A 19,368-nucleotide genomic window follows, 5' to 3' on the forward strand; every position below is an offset into this window, starting at 1 on the left:
AAAAATCGGTTATAAAATTTCTAGTTTTAGGTGGAATTCAAGGAAATTCACGAGTTTTAAGTGAGAGTGACATGAAAATTTTATAAGTTGATTGAATGTTCAGTGGAACATGAATATTCAGAAACAAAATGACATGAATTGTCAATTTTCCCCTGAATTTTCCTGATTTTTCAGAATTTTTGTAGAACAATTGAACTGAAAAATCAGATAATTTATTGATTTTTAGATCATTTGACCAGAAAATCAGCGGAATATTTGACATTTCAATGATAAGATTTCCTCAAATTTCACTGGAACTTAACGATAAAGACGATAAAAACTTCCGGAATTTTCAACAGTGTGAGAAAGTTTCCACTAGCGAAGAGGGAGGGGAGGAGGGGATGAATCCGATAGAAGGCAAAGGAGGGGCATTAAGAGATTACCACTGACCGAGACTCAACTCCTCCGCACAAACTTTTATTACAGTTGACAACCGGCCCATCGTTGGATCAACGCTGCGAGCACGTGCGCGTCTGTTGTTGTCCCTCGACTAAATCTAAAATGATCGTAATTAACTCATAAAGTGAATCTAGTTCAGCAAGATCAAGTGCTCAATCAGTAAAACGAAAAGAAGAAAAACTCGAGTGCGAAAGTGTAAGTTAAAATTTCACTACTTGTTCCACTTGAACCACTTTTTCTCCCATAGTTTTTCATCGAATTAAATCTCTACATTAACTTAATAACGGAGTTCAGTGATGAATGATGACTGAGTCGGCGCAATTCTGCACTTTTGCCACCTAAAATCGTAATTTCACACTCGGAAACTGTTTAACGCGCGGTTTACCTTAGCCATGCGGCACTGATTCATCCATATTCGTTCTTAATTAGACTGGCGATACACATGGTTGATTCAATGTGGCCTCGTCATGTTTCACCCATCCCTATTCTCGATGATCTTCTCCGATGCACGAACATTACTCAAATTATTTCGAGAGTCTTCGGTAATTTGCGCATCGGTGATCACGACTAATCTCACAAGAGAAAATCCGCTATTATTGAGACTTTATTATTCCTCAATTCTTTTCCTCAAATAGGGTGACCAGGCCAATTGCTGGACGGTTAAAGGAAATTCGAGTGTCGTGGTAGGATCTAAAATGAAAGAATCACCTAAATGGGGATATGATGGCTTCCCTACCTTCAAGAATGTTTTGATTAGCCGGAAAAATCAGTTTAAAGTAAAAATAACAAAACAAAGAATAATTAAATTGAGAAATAGGTGAATGTAGCCGAAACCCCCAATTTCTGGACGACTGGGTCATATTTTTTTTTTATTTCAAATGTTGATCAATAGAAGAAAATAATTGATCACATGATTATACACAAGTGATATTATGGAGAGGTGAAATAATCAATACAATTTTCCTTTTATTTGTTCCCTTTCAAGGAAAGGTCGTAATCTTCCGGCTGTTATCGTCACTAGTCATTCACTCTCGTTTCCTTCGACGAAATTTTGTTTTCCGGGACAATAATCTCTTTCTGCATCTCTAATCGTTTCGATAATGAATGGGTTTTAAGGAAAAGGGGGCTCGGAGGAAGAGTCTATCGACATTTGGAATGACTAAATATTTAACTAGGTGTTGAAAAAGTTGATTATATTGGTGACAAGTGAATATTGATTATACTGTGACACTGAGAACAAGCAGGGTTGCGAGCCTATTCGACAGAAGAGACAAACCGTTATTTCATTGGGTATTAGTGTTTTGATTCTTTCTCTCTCTACCGATCCATTGGTAATAAGCTTCCGAATGGATCTGTCGCAATGGGCCTGTGATAAATAGCGCTGAAAATTCTTCTTGGAAAATTTCCCATATTTTTTTCTCCACCGACTTTCGTTATTATTATTTTTATCGTTATTTTCATTTGTTTGAATGGTAAGTTAATTGTCATTTCTAGGATTATTCTTCTCCAGTGTCTCTCTGTTGTACTGTTCAATTTTGCTGGGTGGCATTTTTATTATGTAAAAGTCGACGATTGCAAAGCTTCCATTCGAAAGCAAAATGACTATTTCTGTGGGCGAAAAGTAATCGTGGAGCGAAATATAATTGAGCGAAAAAATACCTGTTTGTGGAGTATATTTTACGAGGGGAGTAAAACGGGGTAAAACGGACACTTTCGACTTTTTTTTTTATTATTCATAACTCAGAAACAAATTGATCAATTGAGCTCAGTTTAGGCTCGTCACAAAGGGAAAGAATTGTTCTTTGTATTGAAAAAAAAACTATTGAATTTTATTAACATTTCAACCCCTCATTAACATTTTTAAAAAAGTCAAAAGTGTCCGTTTTACCCCAACCTCCCCTATTGGTTCGGTAAAAAAACACCTATGGATACAACAGTTATCCTTTCGTACAGTAAAATTTCCGATACCGGTAGAGTATTTTTGTTCTTGACGAATGGACGAATCGAAGTGACATTTCACTGGGATAATTTTTAATGGAATGCTGGGTAAATTTTAGTTTCGGCACAAATTACCCTGACGTTCAGTAAATTTCCCCGGGTCAACGGAGAAAAAATATTCGTCTCGCACTTTGCGACTACGCCGACGCGAAAAATACGGTTTAACCACGCAAGGTAAAATAAGGAACTTTTACCCACGTGCGGAATTACCACCCGATTAAGCACGTGGGATTGACCCCTCTATTTTACCTCTCTAGGTTAGAAATGGACTATTGCACGCATGAAAAAATTTAATAGAAAACCTTAGCGAATTTATTTTTTGCCATCAAATATCTCATAGGATTAGTGCAAAAAAACAAGAATTTTTAGAGAATTCCAGTTAAATTTTCTAACGAATTCGCTTAGTTTCTGTATTGAATTTTTTCATATTTGTACTTTCTGATGAGCGGGAGGAAAGTCAATACTTTCCACTCTAGAGCGAGCAGCACTCATTTTCCTTCCGCTCATTGGTGAGCAAAGTACGAATTTTCCGTGCAGATGTGTGAAAAAGATTTATTTTACTACATGGAGAGAAATGTTCAGTAAAAATTACGGAACGCTCTGGAAAAATTCCGTGACAGTTCCGTAAAATTTCCTGCACCCACATTTCGCTCCAGAATTACGGAAAAGATACGTAATTTTTATTGAATATTTCCATCCGTGTAGGAAAAGTCGAAAGCCCGTTTTTTTTTTAAAATTCAATCCTTCATAAAAATATTTTCTGACTTTTCCTCCTGAACCCATTCATCATTGACCTAATTTGATATTCAAGCAGACGTTGCATTTATTTCTAATTATTCTGATAATGAGGGGCCAAATCATCATCATTTTCAGGAAAAAAAGTGTTTTTTTGGAGATAACAAATTCTTCTATGAAATAAAAAAATTGTAATCATAATTCAATTCGTCATAATCTTCTCCCACAGATCCATCAGCTGTCCGATCCACAACATACAATGCGGTACAAGGTAAGTCGGAAAATATAAATCAACATCATTAATAATTCCCTGCACTGTCTATTACGGTGAACCAATCCCAGATGAATATGAAGGTAAAAATAAAATAAATGCTCGAAGAAAAAAATATCGTGAATAAAACATGCGGATTCCCCACAACGAACACCTCTACAATACCGATTGATTTGAATAATTGCTGGGTACAAGATCATTACCGTCATCATCATCACCTGTTCATCATCTTCAATTTCCCGTAAAAAACGAGTTTTTCTCTATAATTCCGGACGAAAATTACAGTGTCGTAAAGTGGAATTATTCTCCACAGTCGCCGTAGTTAATTCTGTGGCAAGGATTATATTTTCGTGAGACTGCTACATCTAGAGCAACTGATTTGAATAAAATAAAACTTTTTATTCAAAATTTCTCTGCTCATCTCAAGCATATTTCTATTGAGCATTGATGAACTTCTATAGTTATTTCAATGAAAACATTTAAATGGTCTATGCGTTTTAATAGTTTGTCTTCAAATGTTTTTATTTTTATATGAAATATAATTATTTATTTTCCATAACTAAAAAAACGTAAAAGAAAATCCCGTTTAAGTTTGAATGAGATCTTTATGTCAAGCTCTTCAAATAAATCTAGTAAATTAATTCAAATAAATTAAAATTAAGCATTTGGAAATATCAAACTTTGAAATAACATTATCTGAATTGAAAATCGCCTATTTTTTCGTATTTTTTCCTCGATGTGGCCGAGATTGTTACACCTAGAGTATTTGAAGCAAATAAAACTTTTCATTCAAAATTTCTCTGTTCATTTCAAGCATATGAGATCCACGCGAAATCAGCAGGACAATAAAATCGGTGCTCAGGGTTTTCGTCTCAATTTAAATCGGAAAAGATGGCAATTACACGAAAATTTTGAGAAAAGAAAAATTGAAAAATATGGATAATTGAGAGAGTTATGATTTTTTTTTAATTGCTAGTTTTTGTTCAAAAAAAATTCTTTTCCAAATTGGTCTCAATATCTCTGCGGGGTATCAAGCTATCAAATCGCCCTTTGGCTCACTCAAAGGACATGAAAAATCCTTCAAAATGAGACGTCATACTTAACATTATCTTCAGTTTAACGGGTTTTATACGAGCAAACTTTTTTTTTAATCATTAATTACTCAAAGCGCTAATTTGATCTAATTCGGGAATTTTCACCAAAAATTGTCAATAAAATGTCAAGAATTTTGGCGCCAATTAAAGTTTGTCTTTTGCCGTAATTCAGTGGTTATTAATTTTTTTGTTACGACGAGTGTTGACAATGACCGAAAATCGCTATTATTCATGCAATTATCGCTCAAATAAGTGAATATTCAATTAAATAGGAACAAATGTTGGAAATTAAACTCATTATATCTTCTCTTATTCATCATCAGTGTGACTTCTTGAGTAAAAAATTATTATTTCTCTAATTATACAATGGAAATACATTTTTCAAAGAGCCTATTTGTTGGTAATCGAGAATTTAATCGAAATGACTCATTTTTAATTATACAATTGAATATTCACTCATTTGGGGGATAATTGCATAAATAATAGCAACTTTCGGACATTTTCAATAGTTGTCCCACTGAAAAAAATAAGCGGCGAATTACGGCGAAAGACAAACTCTAATTGGCTCCAAAATTCCTTTCATTTTACTAACAAAACTGTTAGTGAAAATTTCAGATGTTAAAAAAATTAGCTTTTTTAAAAAAATTTCAACATTTTTATCGAATCGCCATCTTTTCAGGAAAAAATCAAGACAAAAATCCCCAGCATCGACTCTTTGTCCTGTCGATTTGTCATGCATCTGCTCAAATTTAAGTTTGAAATCAGTGAACTTCAATATTTATTGTTCAATGTAAATGTTTCAATAAAAACATTTGAATGCTCCATGCGTTTTGCATAATAAATAAAACCGCAGTGAATGAAGGAACGCAAACGAAAATCAGCTTCAAGTTTGAATGAAACCCTTATGTTTTAATTTAAATAAATTGAAATTGAAAGTGTTGAGATATAAGAATTGTAAACTACGATAAATTGAATTCAAAACGGCGCAATTTTTTTCGTATTTTCTGCTTCGCGGGAGGACGCGTGTCACCGCACGTGCGTCATTAAGCAATTGCCGTCATGCCGAGTGCCATGCCAACGAAATAATTCAACTGATATTTCGCCCCAAGTCCGGAAGAATCGTCTGTTTGTCAGCTTATCTCGCGTCGCGCTCGTTGACCTCTAACTATTCACCAAGAGATGCCCCACCGAGTAGCGCTAGCCAAGCGATTGATGACCACTCGATTGTTCCCGATTACCGAACACGAGAGTTGATACAGGGACACACATAATGCCATTGCTGTACACAATAACGAGCGAATTAATATGTACGTCAATGATCGCTATATTTATAAACTGAAGAAGAAGGAAGTGTTCGCTGTCAGTTGCTGAAGAGGTACGAATCGAGGCGTTTAGAAGCCCCAATATAAAGCACATAACACCTCACTTTAGAGTCAAGTGATGGTACATAGGTGGACGGTGGAGTATATAACGAGAATTGAGCTCGGTATATTGGGCATTATCAGAGGCATTCAATGTAATGATCCTCCTCTGCTCTGATTATATCACTTTTTTCACTCGGGTTTTGCTCCTGGATTTTTAAACGGATGTTCGGTCCACGCGACGGTGAAATCGCGTTCATTCGGGAATTTATTTTGCCGGGAGTGATACGACATTGGGTCGTGATGATAAGAGTTCTTTCTTTCAACTATTCTGAAGTTTTTACGTGAATAATTCCGAGTTATGGTGCGGCGCAGTTATCGAGTGATTGCAGAAGTATGTGAAGTTACTGGGGTTTCCCAGAATCTGGTGATAGGGCCATTGTTTGAAATGATTTTCATTCGGTGGATACACTGAGAAAAAAATTATTTTTGCAGAATATTCATTTGCTAATTATTTGAAGAAAATTCTGAAAATCACGAAAATTTAGGTCTTTTTTGTTTCACATACACTGTTAGTAAATTGCTCTCGAAATTTGTAAGTGAAAAAGCTTGAAATTTTTAACAACAACAAATTTACATGAAATTTCTGTAAATTCTTCATTGACGAATCAGTTAATTTCTTGAATATTCAAGTAATTCTCGATTTTCAGGTCCTTACGGCACTGAAAACCCTTGAAAATTTTGAAAATTCAGGGAATAACTTTTTTAAATTTTTAATCTAATGAAAATTGAATTGTTTGTGATGTTCAATTTTCACGATGAGATTGGAAATTCAAGCTTTCATTGAAAAATCAATAATTCTTTAGCATAAAAAACCCAATTTTCTTGAATTATCAAGACGAATGAGAAATTTAGTGAACGTTTTCATTTGAAATTGAATTCAAACTCACAACATTGAAAATTCAGATGACATTGTGACTGAAATTTCAAGAAATTTCTAACAGTATAGTCATGTTTAATGGAAAATTCGAATAGGTTGTGGAATTTCAGTGTTAGTTCTGCAGAGTTAAGAATTTCCTGGAATTCTATCTAAAATTTGACGTTTCATGACCACTTTTTCATTTAATGTGATTTAACGCAACTTTTATGAAAATTATGACATTGTTAGAGAACAAATTTTAATTCCATGGAATTTGAAATTTGTCAGCAGCAGGAAGACGAGACTTTTCCAATTCATTTGAAATTCCAATCAAAACATGAATATCCAGAACCAAGTTGAACTGAATTTCCAACTAACTGGAAATTTAAGTATATATTCACCTGAATTTTCCTAATTTCAATTCATTTTCATGAAATAATTGCCCAAAAATTAACAATTTCCAGTGATTTTTCTATCAAATTGTGAACTTGATAAAAATTCCACGAAGTATATTGGAAATTTCATCCAAAATTATTGAGCAATGTGTCTAATCTCAAAAATCTCAATTTTTTCTAAAAGTGCAATTGCACAAATTCGTGCCTCAATTTCCACAAATGTAAATAATTTTTTTCTAACGCGGCCCTGACAACAAAAATCTCAATAACTATTCCAGAAGTTAATGGATTCGCCAATAACACCGCAATGTCAAGAGCAATTATCCAGCAGTGCAGAGGCAAAATAGTTGAAATGCGTAGAATTAATTAGAGAATGAAGTATAGAATTTGCTGGTTATGACTGGCGCTGATTATACGACGAAGGATTATGTAAGGTATTAACATGTAAATTTGTACGTGGAACATTGGCAGGTAAACGATCCGGAGAATAATGACAGAGGCTCGACGATCATGGAGCAGGATAATTCCAGTCGGTGAGTTACAATGGGACACATTGTTGTGGATTTTATGGGGATTGTTTGAGTTTTTTTTGTTACTGTCGGTTGTTCAGGTTTAATCGGGAGTGCGGTGAGAAAAAATTGTACAAGGAGAGGCGGCTGATGATTGTCGTTGTGTTGTTGGTGGTCGCTGTGATTGCTCTCGTGGCGACGCTTTGTCTACAGATGACGATTTTTAATTCGAGGTGGGAGGAGGGGGAAATGTGCCAAAGTGATGAATGTATTAGAACAGGTATTTTTTTATGAGCTTCTGGGGATTTCGGGAGGATATTCAGGGTCTGGACTATCTCGGAAAATGACGCGGGATTCGGAATTAAATCGAATAAAAATGTCGATTCTCAAATTTTGTTTTCATTCCAATCATTTTTTTTGTGGAGATTGATAGTATGTGATTATTTCAGTAGGAATGTTTTCATTGAATGAAATTAATAATTAATTTTATTTTGCAACGAAAATTTTTCATTCCGGCGCACTCTGCATGTTTGGCACAAAAAAATCCTTTTTTGATAATTTTCAAAAAACTATTTTCTTGGCACAAGTAAGACTTGTTTAAGAACTTTGTCGTTTTTCTCTCAGTGTAGGCAGTAACCACTGTCACCGATAATTGGGGAAAGATTCCCGAAAATCAAAACTTTTCTTCCCTGTTTCTTAAAAATTGTGGATAGATCCATAACAACTAATTTATTAATTTTTCTTCACGTAACATTCACTTTCAAAGAGATTAAAAAACAGCAGCAACTCGGAATATCCTCGACGAGTCCCGTAATATTCCATCATCCCACCCGATAACTATCATTATGACATATTTTAGCTGCGAGAATGATTGAAGGAATGAACAGGACAGTAGCTCCTTGCGAGGATTTTTACAAATTCGCCTGCTCAGGCTGGGTCGCCAGAAATCCAATACCTCAGACTCAAACTTCCTGGGACCAACTGAGTCTTCTGAGAGAAGAGTTGTTACAGAATCTCAGGATTCTGCTTGAGGAACCCGATCGAGAGGATGATTTGCGCCCTGTCAAGCTGGCCAGGGCCCTTTATAGAACGTGCATGGATACTGGTAATTCAAAATCTTTCGATACCATCACTAGTTCAATTCTCTCGTGTATCCGGACGACAAAATCGAGAAATACTTGAATATTCAAGAAATTAACTAATTCGGCAATGAAGAATTCTACAGAAATTTCATCTAACTTTGTCGTTGTTAAAAATTTCAAGGTTTTTCACTTGAAATTTGAAGAGTGATTTTCTGACAGTGTATAATGTGATAACAAATTCCAAAAAGCCGACCGAAATTTTTTTAACCTTGTATTATTGCCCACGCGTGCATAAAAGTCTAGGATGTATGTAAAATATACAATATATCTCACAACATCATTTCTATCATATTTTGTTATACTTTTCTTTTATTCCTTGCGATTCTCATCAATTAATTCGTTTTATTTTTCCAACAGAAAGTGTTGAAAAATTGGGACTGAAACCTATATTCAAGATTCTCTCTCTAGTCGGTTTATCCCGAGACCCTCCGTCGATGAATGCCCTGGAAAATAACACTGAGATTGACCTAGATGTAGTAAGAATAGCGGGAGTGGCCCGGAGACACTTGGGTCTCAATCTTTTCGTGAATTTCTACATAAGCGAGGACATTCGTGACACGACTCAAAATCGGATGATGGTAACTGTTTAATTCTGTCCCATTGTTCCTCTAGATCAATGATTAAAGGCTTTGCATGCATTTAAAATTAAGGGAACATCCTTTTTTATTTGATAGGTTTCAATTTTTCATATGAAGTTTCCCAAAATTTTAATGATTAAATGAGTTATTACGATTCTTCAGAGTAAAATGAATGATTATAATATTCAATCGTAATAAATTATAATGTGTTATTTTGAAAATTATAAATTCCAGTACCAAAACGCCCTAATTTGAGTACCACAGGTACAGCATTTCAGTAATAATTACTCGGAACTAAAACTTTTTTGCGGATTCTCGGGAAAATTCCATTGAAATCCAGAGACAATTTCTGGAAACCAGAAAATTTTTTTGTGTAAACACTCTTGACTTTTGTTGAAATGTCAATAACTCGTTGAATTATTAATTAGTTAATTGATGAATGTTATTCAAGAATTTTTTAATTATTAAATTAATCATCAATTAAATATTCAAATTGCTCAAATAATAAATAGATTGAACTAGGAACTCTAATTTTATCAGAATTTTTAAGCGTCGAGCAGCACGATAAAATATAAAAAAACCAAAACGGGTGGCGCTGCGCTCATTGAGCGAGTGATCGAGGGTTAAGGGGCAACTTGTCTTAATATTAATAATCTAATGAATGCTAATCCCGATAAAAACCCTTGAAAATTAATTAGCCCACCTAATACTTTAAAAAAGCCCAATCATTATCAAGCAAATGCCAATTAGATGGAGCAGGTTTCGCCGGGATTTAGCGAGCGATATCTCACCGATCCCATTCGATTCAAATCAGAACTTATGGAATACAAGCGTTACGTCAAAGAGATGGTGGAACTAGCAGGCATGACTCCTGAAAATAGTACAGCATTCGCCGATGAGATACTCGACTTCAGTACGCAAATAGCAAAGGTAATGAGAGATAAGAATGCTAAAATACTATCGAGAAATATGGAATTGAAAAATTATTGCTTTGCAACTGCCTCCAGACACTGGCAACGCCGGAGGAGAGGAGAAGCTCGAATCATTTGCTCCATGACGTGACTGTCAGTGACCTTCAAGCATTGACTGATGCACTTGCATTGAGAGTAAGCAAAAATATAAATAGAGTTTTTATGATTTTTTATTTATCGTCATTCTCCTCGGCTCAAGGATGATGGAGAGTTATTAGTTTATGATTGTTTTATATCTTTTATACTGAATTTTTTTATTCATCAATCGATTCAAGTGGAACTGGACGGAGTATCTTGAGGTCGTGTTCGAGAATACAGACATTGTTTTGGATACGGATGTGGACAGGGTTCTGATTATGGATCTGGAATATTTGCAGAAGCTACCTCAGCTTTTGAACAATACTCCGCCTGCTACTATCGGTAGGTGTTTTCGATGGAATATTTTATTTTCCTGATGCTACTTTTACAGTTTTCTCTCTACACTGAGAGAAAAACAAACACGTTGTCAAACAAGTCTCGTTTGGGCCAACAAAATCGCTAATTGAAAATTGCCAAAAAAGAATTTGTTTGGGTCGAATTTGAAAGTCGCAAACATGAATAATTGTTCTGCTTTCGACAGCAACGAAATATTTGGATCAAGAGGCGGACAATTCACACCAGACGGTGCCTTTTCAGGATGAAAATATCTCATATAGAGGAAAATTTATCAACAAATATTTTATCCCTAAGTTACAAGATTGCTATCATATCATTATTATTGTTTCATTTAAGGGTTCATTTCTTGTCTGTGATTATTAGACAGCTGAAACGAAAAACTACTATCCCTTGTTTCGCATAAACGAAGGAGTAGTGCTAGAAATGACATGTCTTGCCTGTACAGAGAATGCAATTTTTTTTTAACTACTAAATTTGTTTTTGCGACAAAAATTTTTCATTCCGGCGCACTCTCTGCATGTTTGGCACAAAAAATTCTTTTTTGATAATTTTCAAAAAATTATTTTCTTGGCACAAGTAAGACTTGTTTGAGAACTTTGTCGTTTTTCTTTCGGTGTAGGGTGAGCAGACCAATAGACAGGCCGTTAAGGATATCCAAGAAGTTCGGGCAATTTTTTCTGGGGGAAATCCTCTTTAGAAAAACAAATCGAATCAAAGCAAGTTGACCAATTCGATTTTTTCGTATTTTGTAATTTTTCCGATTTCCGTGTGATCTACAATTGATAAATCATCCGTTTTAAATTTCCGTCTGTAGCTTTATTTATTCCAATGTTCTGAACATTGTGTATCAATTTCAAGACGATCGGATCATTTTTACTCACTTTGGAGACTATCAAAGGGCAAAATCGTTTTTTTTAATTTTTTGAAATCCGCTGTAATATTGGATGGGCGTAGGTGGGTCAGAACATATTTTTTTAGTGACTACACAAGTGAGAAAAAATTCACGGAAGCCATTTTTTTATTGCAGGACTTTCAAATTTCAATAGTGTCCCCCTTTAATGAACCATAATTCTTTTCTTCACACTGGATTTCTATTGAGAAATTTTCTGTAAAAATTCCTCGGCTTAAATTTTTCAAGTTTTTTCATTTTACTTTATAAAATGAAAAAACTCCGATGAAAAGCTCCGTTAGTCGCGCAAAAGTTACGCGCCGCGCCACCATAAACCGACATAATGATCAATTTGAAAGATCTAAGAAAAGTTCCAGAATGATCAAGAGTGATTTGGACCGTATACTTGAAGACGTCCCGTGAGATTTTTTTATGTTCAGTGTTACCCTTAATTATATATTCAAGCTCAAAATTGCCATGTGTTTCTGGAAATTCGACTTATACAGGGCACGGGGCTCGGAGTTTCGAAACAAAAATTCGAAAATCCAACTAATTATAATATTTTTGGCGGATATTTTCATTAACAAAGTTTCTAGACACTGCAAAATAAGACGTCAAATTTTTTCAAATTTTTCTGAGGCTTTACTGCAGCGTAAATTAAAAAATCGGAAAACGTGCGGCGCGGCGCTGTCCCGCGATCAACGGCGTATTAATGAGATTCTTCGACCGTTGAATTATTTAATGACGCTTTGATAGATGCAGATTGACCTTCCCGGTCGTTAGCATTTCTGGGATGATTCACTCTTCTGTTCGGTTAATCGCTTAATTAATCATCGTAAAAGTGCTACTGCGTAGGCCAATCGGATTCGATAGAACTATCAAGTGATCATTTTTTACTGCCATGAAAAGTGTGATTATTCCCTCTTATAACGGTTCCAGATTGAGATGTACATCAGTATTCATGTATGATTTATGGATATGAATAAAATGAAAAATCTCTTGGTTCGGACCATTTTCCTCCTGTGTCACAATACCGTTCATTATTATGCCAAAGGCCTCGTCATAAATTGCTTTCAATTATGTCTGTCAACAGCTCGATTCGTCTGGTGGAGTGTGTACTCGACAGTTGCGCCTTTAACCCTCCAAAAATTCCGAGATTTGGGATTTCAGTTCTCTCAAAAGATTTTCGGACTGAAGGAGAAGACTCCGAGGTGGAAGGGTTGCACTGGAAACGTTAATGCAAACTTCGGGATGGTTCTGACCAATATTTATGTGCAGAGACATTTCAATGAGGAGTCGAGGGAAAAGGTTTGTTGCATTTTTTCACTCAAAAAACGTTTTGGATTGAACGACAGAAATTATTCCGACCGGTATATTCATATTCTATATTATCACCCCGAAAAAAACCCGAAAATGACCCGAGAAAATAGCCCGGGGTGATAATACAGAACGTTTTAGATTGTTAGGAACGTTTTCCAGGGACATATCACTGATTATGAGATATCTATCATCAATTATCTCAGGGTACACCAATGTTACAAGGGTCAAGAGGGTCAAAATCCCTTATCTAATTACAAGATTTTTTTGTACATTGAGCTTCTCTTTGGACACTGACCAGTGATGGCCAACAATATTAGATTTCAACAATATTAAAAAGGATTACCTACTTATATTGATCAAAGTTTAACTATACTTATCAAAATTTAATATATTACAAAATTTAATAATTAAATTTTTTCGATTAATGGTGAATAAAATATTTGATAATATTGAAATGTAAATTTTTCATTGACAAGTTAATTCTAAATTTTAGGTACTTGATTTTCGATTATCCAATTAATCGTCAATCTTTCTACCTAAATTATTGGTTAATAAAATAATTCAAAATTTGAATGTAAAAATTGATGATTAATTTAATGTTTTAATTTTTTCAAAGATTTATGTCAATCATTGACAACTTCATAATTTAACGGCAATTATAATTGATGAATATGGCTATTTCTGACACTGACTAGAATATCCCTGATCATCAGTAATCTTTATCACTGAAATTTGGTGATAGACTCCGAAAGATTAGAGATACTAAAATACTAAAATTTGTAATTATTCAGACGTGTTGACTGATTTATTAATGGCTCCCGCCACTTATTCGATGTCTTGCGAGTTATTTTATTTGTTCTTACTCTTCCAATTTAGAATTAAAGATCACTGACTGTTTTTTTTTGTTTTGTATACATGTCCGGCTTCCAGAGCTTAAATTACAAGCGAACCATCGCTTAGATTCGGAGATATTCCTCGAAAACAGCTAAGAGCTAAGGCGAAACGGTTTCACCGCTTCGCTACTGAATTAACGAGCAATATTTTCACTCTTCACAAATGAAAAATTAATTTTTTAACCGAAACTTGAGATTAAACATTTAAAAAAATCAGGCAAGGTTCCTATTGGGGATTGATCCCAGAAAATCAGTGACATGTTCCTGAAAATCGAAACGGTTTTCCTCGGTGGTGATTTTATTATCGAAATGTAGAATAATCCTCAGTTCCGGTTATTTTATTCCAAAGGCACTGGAGATGTTCCTCGACATCAGAGCAGCATTCGACGAGATGGTATCGGAATTGAATTGGATGGACGCAGGAACGCGAGCTAGGGCGCACAAGAAGCTGTACGCAATGCGGCCATTCGTGGGCTTCCCCCAATGGATAAACGCGCCCGAGAAATTAAACAAATTCTACGAGGGAGTTGAAGTAATCCCTGGCCAGCTCTTCGAGACCTTCCTAAGACTGACTGACGTAGGAGTGAAAAAGACACTAAACAGTTTGCGGGAAAAGCCGGACAAGGACAGGTGGATATCCTCAGGAACCACAGTTAATGCCTTTTACAGTGCAACCTTAAACTCCGTCAGTAAGTGCCCATTGTTTGGTCTTTCTTATCTCGACACTTTCTCTCATTTCAATTGCACTACACGTGAATGTTTTAGCGTTTCCAGTGGGCATCCTACACCCTCCATTCTACGGTAATGGACTAGAGTGAGTATATGTCCTTTTGAATAAGTGATGAAGGCGTTGAATTGAAAATTAATGAATCAATGTACTCTGCAGATCAATAAATTACGGAGCTATGGGCGCGATAATGGGCCATGAACTCACACATGGATTTGATGATCAAGGTAAACGAAGAGAATTTTGAAAATTCGTTCGATGGTTGGAAAAGTTAGTAAAGAAGTCGAAATGTCGTATTTTTATCCGGTAATTCGCTCTTTTTGTTGCACGCAAGAATAAGGATTTTTGGCAAATTGTATAGGAGGGAAATATTTTGGCAACTTTCAGTGGAAAGAACATGATGATGAATGTTTTCCGCTAGAAAATTCGTGATAGGTTGAGTAGTTTTTGAAATAGTTCCCAGTAATAAAGCTGATTTCGACGATCAACAACACCAATTTTCAATGTTATCAAAGTTAAAATCCTATCAAATTTAAACTACATCAACCATTTCTCTCCCTGGAAATTTCGTCATTGAAAAATTCCGAATTTCATTGATTTTCGCAGCAAATTATGAAACAATCAATAAAAACTGTAAATTTCAGTCCAACTATTCAGTGAAAATTATAGAAAATTGAAAAAATCCGGTCATTTTAATGCCTAATATTCATGTCTTGCTGAAACCTTAAGGTAGTTGTGGAATTTTGCTTCCATTTTTGTCCGAATTTTTGGTCTCAAATGCCAGAAAATGTTAACAAGTGACATTTCCATTCGAATCCCTGGCAATTTCGTCATAAAAAAATGATAAATTTTATTAAGTTTCGGATCAAATTACTAGACAATCAATAAAAGTGGTAAATTTCAGTCAGACAATTCCATAAATATTACCGAAAAATGAAAAAACTCTGTGAAAAAAAAAGCTGTGAAATTTCCACATTTTTTTTACCCGAAATTCATGAATTCACTTGAATCCTATTCTATACCAATTATTGGCTATATCCTCTTCTCATCAGAGGCCAGTGCCATAATTCACTTGAATTATACCGGAAATTAGGAATTCCACAAATTTTAAGGAACTGAATTGTTCATGAAATTCCAGAATCTTCCTAACACTGTAAAGTGAGCCGGAGACTGAATTTTGCGCTGAATTGTGACTAAATACCAACTATGAACCAGAAACCCCACGAATGAGATTTCTGGAATTGTTAAGACAGCATTAAACACATCCATTTTCTGAAATCATCGCGTTCAGGGGTACAATATTCCCAAAAAAAAATATTCAAAATTTCTCAGTCAGTCATTCTCCCCCAAATTTTTTCCAATGAGAAATTTCTCATTTCTCACTGTTTCCAAAAAATAAAAAATATCAACCTATTGACCAAATAATAGCCCGGGGATAATACGGAAAAAATGCCTACATCTGCGGGCAAAATGAGATATCGCCTCCATTCAGAAGCGATAGAAAACATAATGATTGAATCACTGCAAATTTGTAGGGCGTAGATACGACGAGAACGGTAATCTTCGTCAATGGTGGAGCAACGAGACATTGCAGCATTACCACGAGAAAGTCGAGTGTATCATCAAACAGTACAGCAGCTATCATTTGCCGGAACTGAGTAACAATTTCACGGTGAGTAAAATGTCCTTCACCAAATGTGTCAAGGTTCGTTATTAATTCTATCTAGGCACTGATTGCACGTTCATTTACTTCAGATTAATGGAATCAATACGCAGAGCGAGAACATTGCGGATAATGGGGGGATACGGGAGGCTTACAGGGCTTATCAGCGACTCAAGTCGAGGGGTTTAAAGAAACAGGCATTGCCCGGCTTATCTGACTACTCCCAGGATCAACTGTTCTTCCTGGGATTCGCTCAAGTTTGGTGTGGAAATTATACGAATGGGGCTTTGAAGTCTAAGCTCATTGAGGGGACACATGCACCCAATCAATTCAGGGTCATTGGGACGTTATCTAATAACGAGGAGTTTGCGAAGGCGTGGAATTGCCCGCTCGGGAGTCCCATGAACCCACCGCATAAATGTATACTTTGGTAAAATAAAGACGCATGAAAAATGGAAATGAACAGTCTCTTCTTCAAAAAAAATATCAAAGGATTTATATCTTCATACAAGTTATCTTCGCATCACAACTAGCACACAGTTTAATTTCACCAGAACTGGACGCTGAAACGATATAATTATCTCTACACCGAATACACTTGGTCCTGGTCTCATGTGCATCTGTTTCAAGGACGAGTGACTGGTCCTCAATACTATACATCCTCAATTTTCCATCATGCCCCAGACCCTCAAGCTCATTATCTTCTTGATTGAGAAAATCTATGAATACGATTTTTGATGGGAGATTCACTGATCTATAGTTGTGAATTTTAAAAATGATTTCGACGAAAAAAGGACAATGTACTTGAATATCCTAGAACCATAAGGACCGTCCAAACAGTTTCACATGTCTTTATCAGAAAAACGAGAAGGCAATTCTTTTCGAACGTTTTCAGTAAGAAATTCGATTTGTTTAGAAAGTATGAACATCCCTGGGAAAAAAAATTCCTAAGCTCACCTCCAAAAAAAAATATATCAAAGGATTTATATTATCGACATACAAGTTATTCTCACATTGCAACTGGCGCTTCCCAATTTTTTTCAAACTACCCTCAACAAATTTCCACAGTTTAATGTCGCCAGAACTAGACGGTGAAACATATAATTATTTTTACACTGAATACACTTGATCCTGACCTCGTCTGCATCTGTTTCAAGGACGAGTGACTTGTCCTCAATATGATAAATCCTCAATTTTCCATCCTCATCCCCCAGAATCACGAGCTCATTATTTTCCCAATTGAGAAAATCTATGGATACGATTTTGGATGGAAAATTCACTTTCAAACACAAGGGAATTAAATTCGAGCTCTAATGATTAGTAATAAATTTTAAAGATGATTTCAACGAAAAAAGGATAATATACTTAAATATTCAACAATCATTAGAACCGTCACAAAACAAGAAAAAAATTCTTTTCGACTGCGAAAAACTTCGATTTGTGTAGAAAATGTGAACATCCTTGAGAAAAAATAATTTCTAAACTCTCTTTGAAAAAAAATATTGAAGGACTTATATTATCGTCATACAAGTTATCCTCGCATCACAACTAGCACTCCCCAATTTCGTCAACCACCCTTAACAAATTTCCACAGTTTAATTTCACCAGAACTAGACGCTGAAACGATATAATTAACTCTGCACTGAATACACTTGATCCTGGCCTTGTGTGCATCTGTTTCAAGGACGAGTGACTTGTCCGCAATATTATAAATCCTCAATTTCCCATCCTCATGCCCCAGAACCACTAGCTCATTATCTTCCTGTTTGATGAAATCTATGGATGCAATTTTGCACGAGAAATTCACTGATCTTTAGTACTAAATTTTGGAAATGATTTCAACGAAAAAATAAAAATGTATTTGAATATCCCAGAACCATCAGAACGATCCAAACAGTTTCATATGTGTCTTTACCAAGAGATAAAGAAAAAAATTCCTTTCAAACGTGAAAAACCTCGATTTGTGAAAATATTAAAGGATTTATATTATCGTCATACAAGTGATCCTCGCATCACAACTAGCACTCCCCAATTTTTTCAAACTACCCTTAACAAATTTCCACAGTTTGATTTCACCAGAACTAGACGCTGAAACGATATAATTATCTCTACACTGAATACACTTGATCCTGGCCTCGTGTGCATCTGTTTCAAGGACGAGTGACTTGTTCCCAATATTATAAATCCTCAATTTCCCATCCTCATGCCCGAGAACCACTAGCTCATTATCCTCCTGATTGAGAAAATCGAGGGACACGATTTTGGATGGGAAATTCTCCTCAGCGGATATGCCAGCGGTTTCTACCGAGTAGACGTCGAGTTTGGTATTACAAGCGATCAGGTATTTTGTTCCGTCTGGACTCCAGAGGACAATATTCACGTATTTCGCGTCGTATTTAAAGCGAGAGATTAGGTTGGTGGCGTAGGCCTGTCGTCCCTTCACTAGGTTCCAGGTCCTGAGGACTCCATCGGCGCCTATTGAGAGGGCGAGTTTACCTGTTGGATGGACTGATATTGTGTTCACTGCTGATTCTTTGTGCGGGGCCTTCCAGTGCTTCTCCAGCTGCCAGTTTCCACAGCGGACGACGCCGATGCTACCGTCACTACCGCAGGTGAGGAGGTGGGTCGCGTCGGGGGTGAATGTCACACAATTTACTGTACCTGAAATTCATTCGTTGAAATTGACTCTTTAGGGAAATAAAGGACTGAATTTTCGACGACTGAAGTATTGAATTATGGCCGTGACTGTTCGCACCATTGCGTGAATCACTCCCGTACACTCCATACACTCCACGCATGCGTGAAGTTTGTGTGTTTCACGCAGCCGAATTTTCATACTGCTGTGTATTTCACGCAGTTGAAGTTTCATACTACTGTGTGTTTCACGCAGTTGAAGTTTTATACTACTGTGTGTTTCACGCAGTTGTATTTTTATACACCTGTGTGTTTCACGCAGTTGCATTTTTATACGCCTGTGTGTTTCACGCAGTTGTATTTTTATACGCAGTTGTATAAAAATACAACTGCGTG

At 35.8% G+C, this 19,368-nt stretch overlaps 1 protein-coding gene and 1 pseudogene across 5 annotated transcripts; one reads left to right on the plus strand and one right to left on the minus strand.

Moving 5' to 3' along the window:
- The first annotated feature begins 440 nt into the window (after window positions 1-440).
- LOC107048657 (neprilysin-4) lies at window positions 441-16,797 on the plus strand. Of its 5 annotated transcripts, none has more exons than XM_015271960.1 (15): window positions 441-633; window positions 3,401-3,442; window positions 7,683-7,744; window positions 7,822-8,000; window positions 8,580-8,825; window positions 9,220-9,440; window positions 10,191-10,370; window positions 10,448-10,546; window positions 10,687-10,831; window positions 12,829-13,043; window positions 14,298-14,637; window positions 14,714-14,762; window positions 14,835-14,902; window positions 16,211-16,347; window positions 16,431-16,797. In XM_015271960.1, exons 2-15 carry the CDS (start codon window positions 3,431-3,433, stop codon window positions 16,770-16,772), a joined length of 2,295 nt encoding a protein of 764 aa, XP_015127446.1. In that variant the 5' UTR covers window positions 441-633; window positions 3,401-3,430; the 3' UTR covers window positions 16,773-16,797. The 5 variants fall into 5 exon arrangements, with proteins under 5 accessions (XP_015127446.1, XP_015127447.1, XP_015127444.1 ...); XM_015271961.1 differs by lacking the exon at window positions 441-633 and adding an exon at window positions 1,478-1,728; XM_015271958.2 differs by lacking the exon at window positions 441-633 and adding an exon at window positions 1,808-1,910 and having other exon boundaries at window positions 14,723-14,762.
- Window positions 16,798-17,306: 509 nt separating this feature from the next.
- Window positions 17,307-19,000, minus strand: LOC107048659 (annotated as a pseudogene).
- Window positions 19,001-19,368: the final 368 nt, after the last annotated feature.

Source organism: Diachasma alloeum, unplaced genomic scaffold (genome assembly GCF_001412515.2).
Source record: "Diachasma alloeum isolate Michigan unplaced genomic scaffold, Dall2.0 Dall_scaffold_00195, whole genome shotgun sequence".
Classification (NCBI taxonomy): domain Eukaryota; kingdom Metazoa; phylum Arthropoda; class Insecta; order Hymenoptera; family Braconidae; genus Diachasma; species Diachasma alloeum.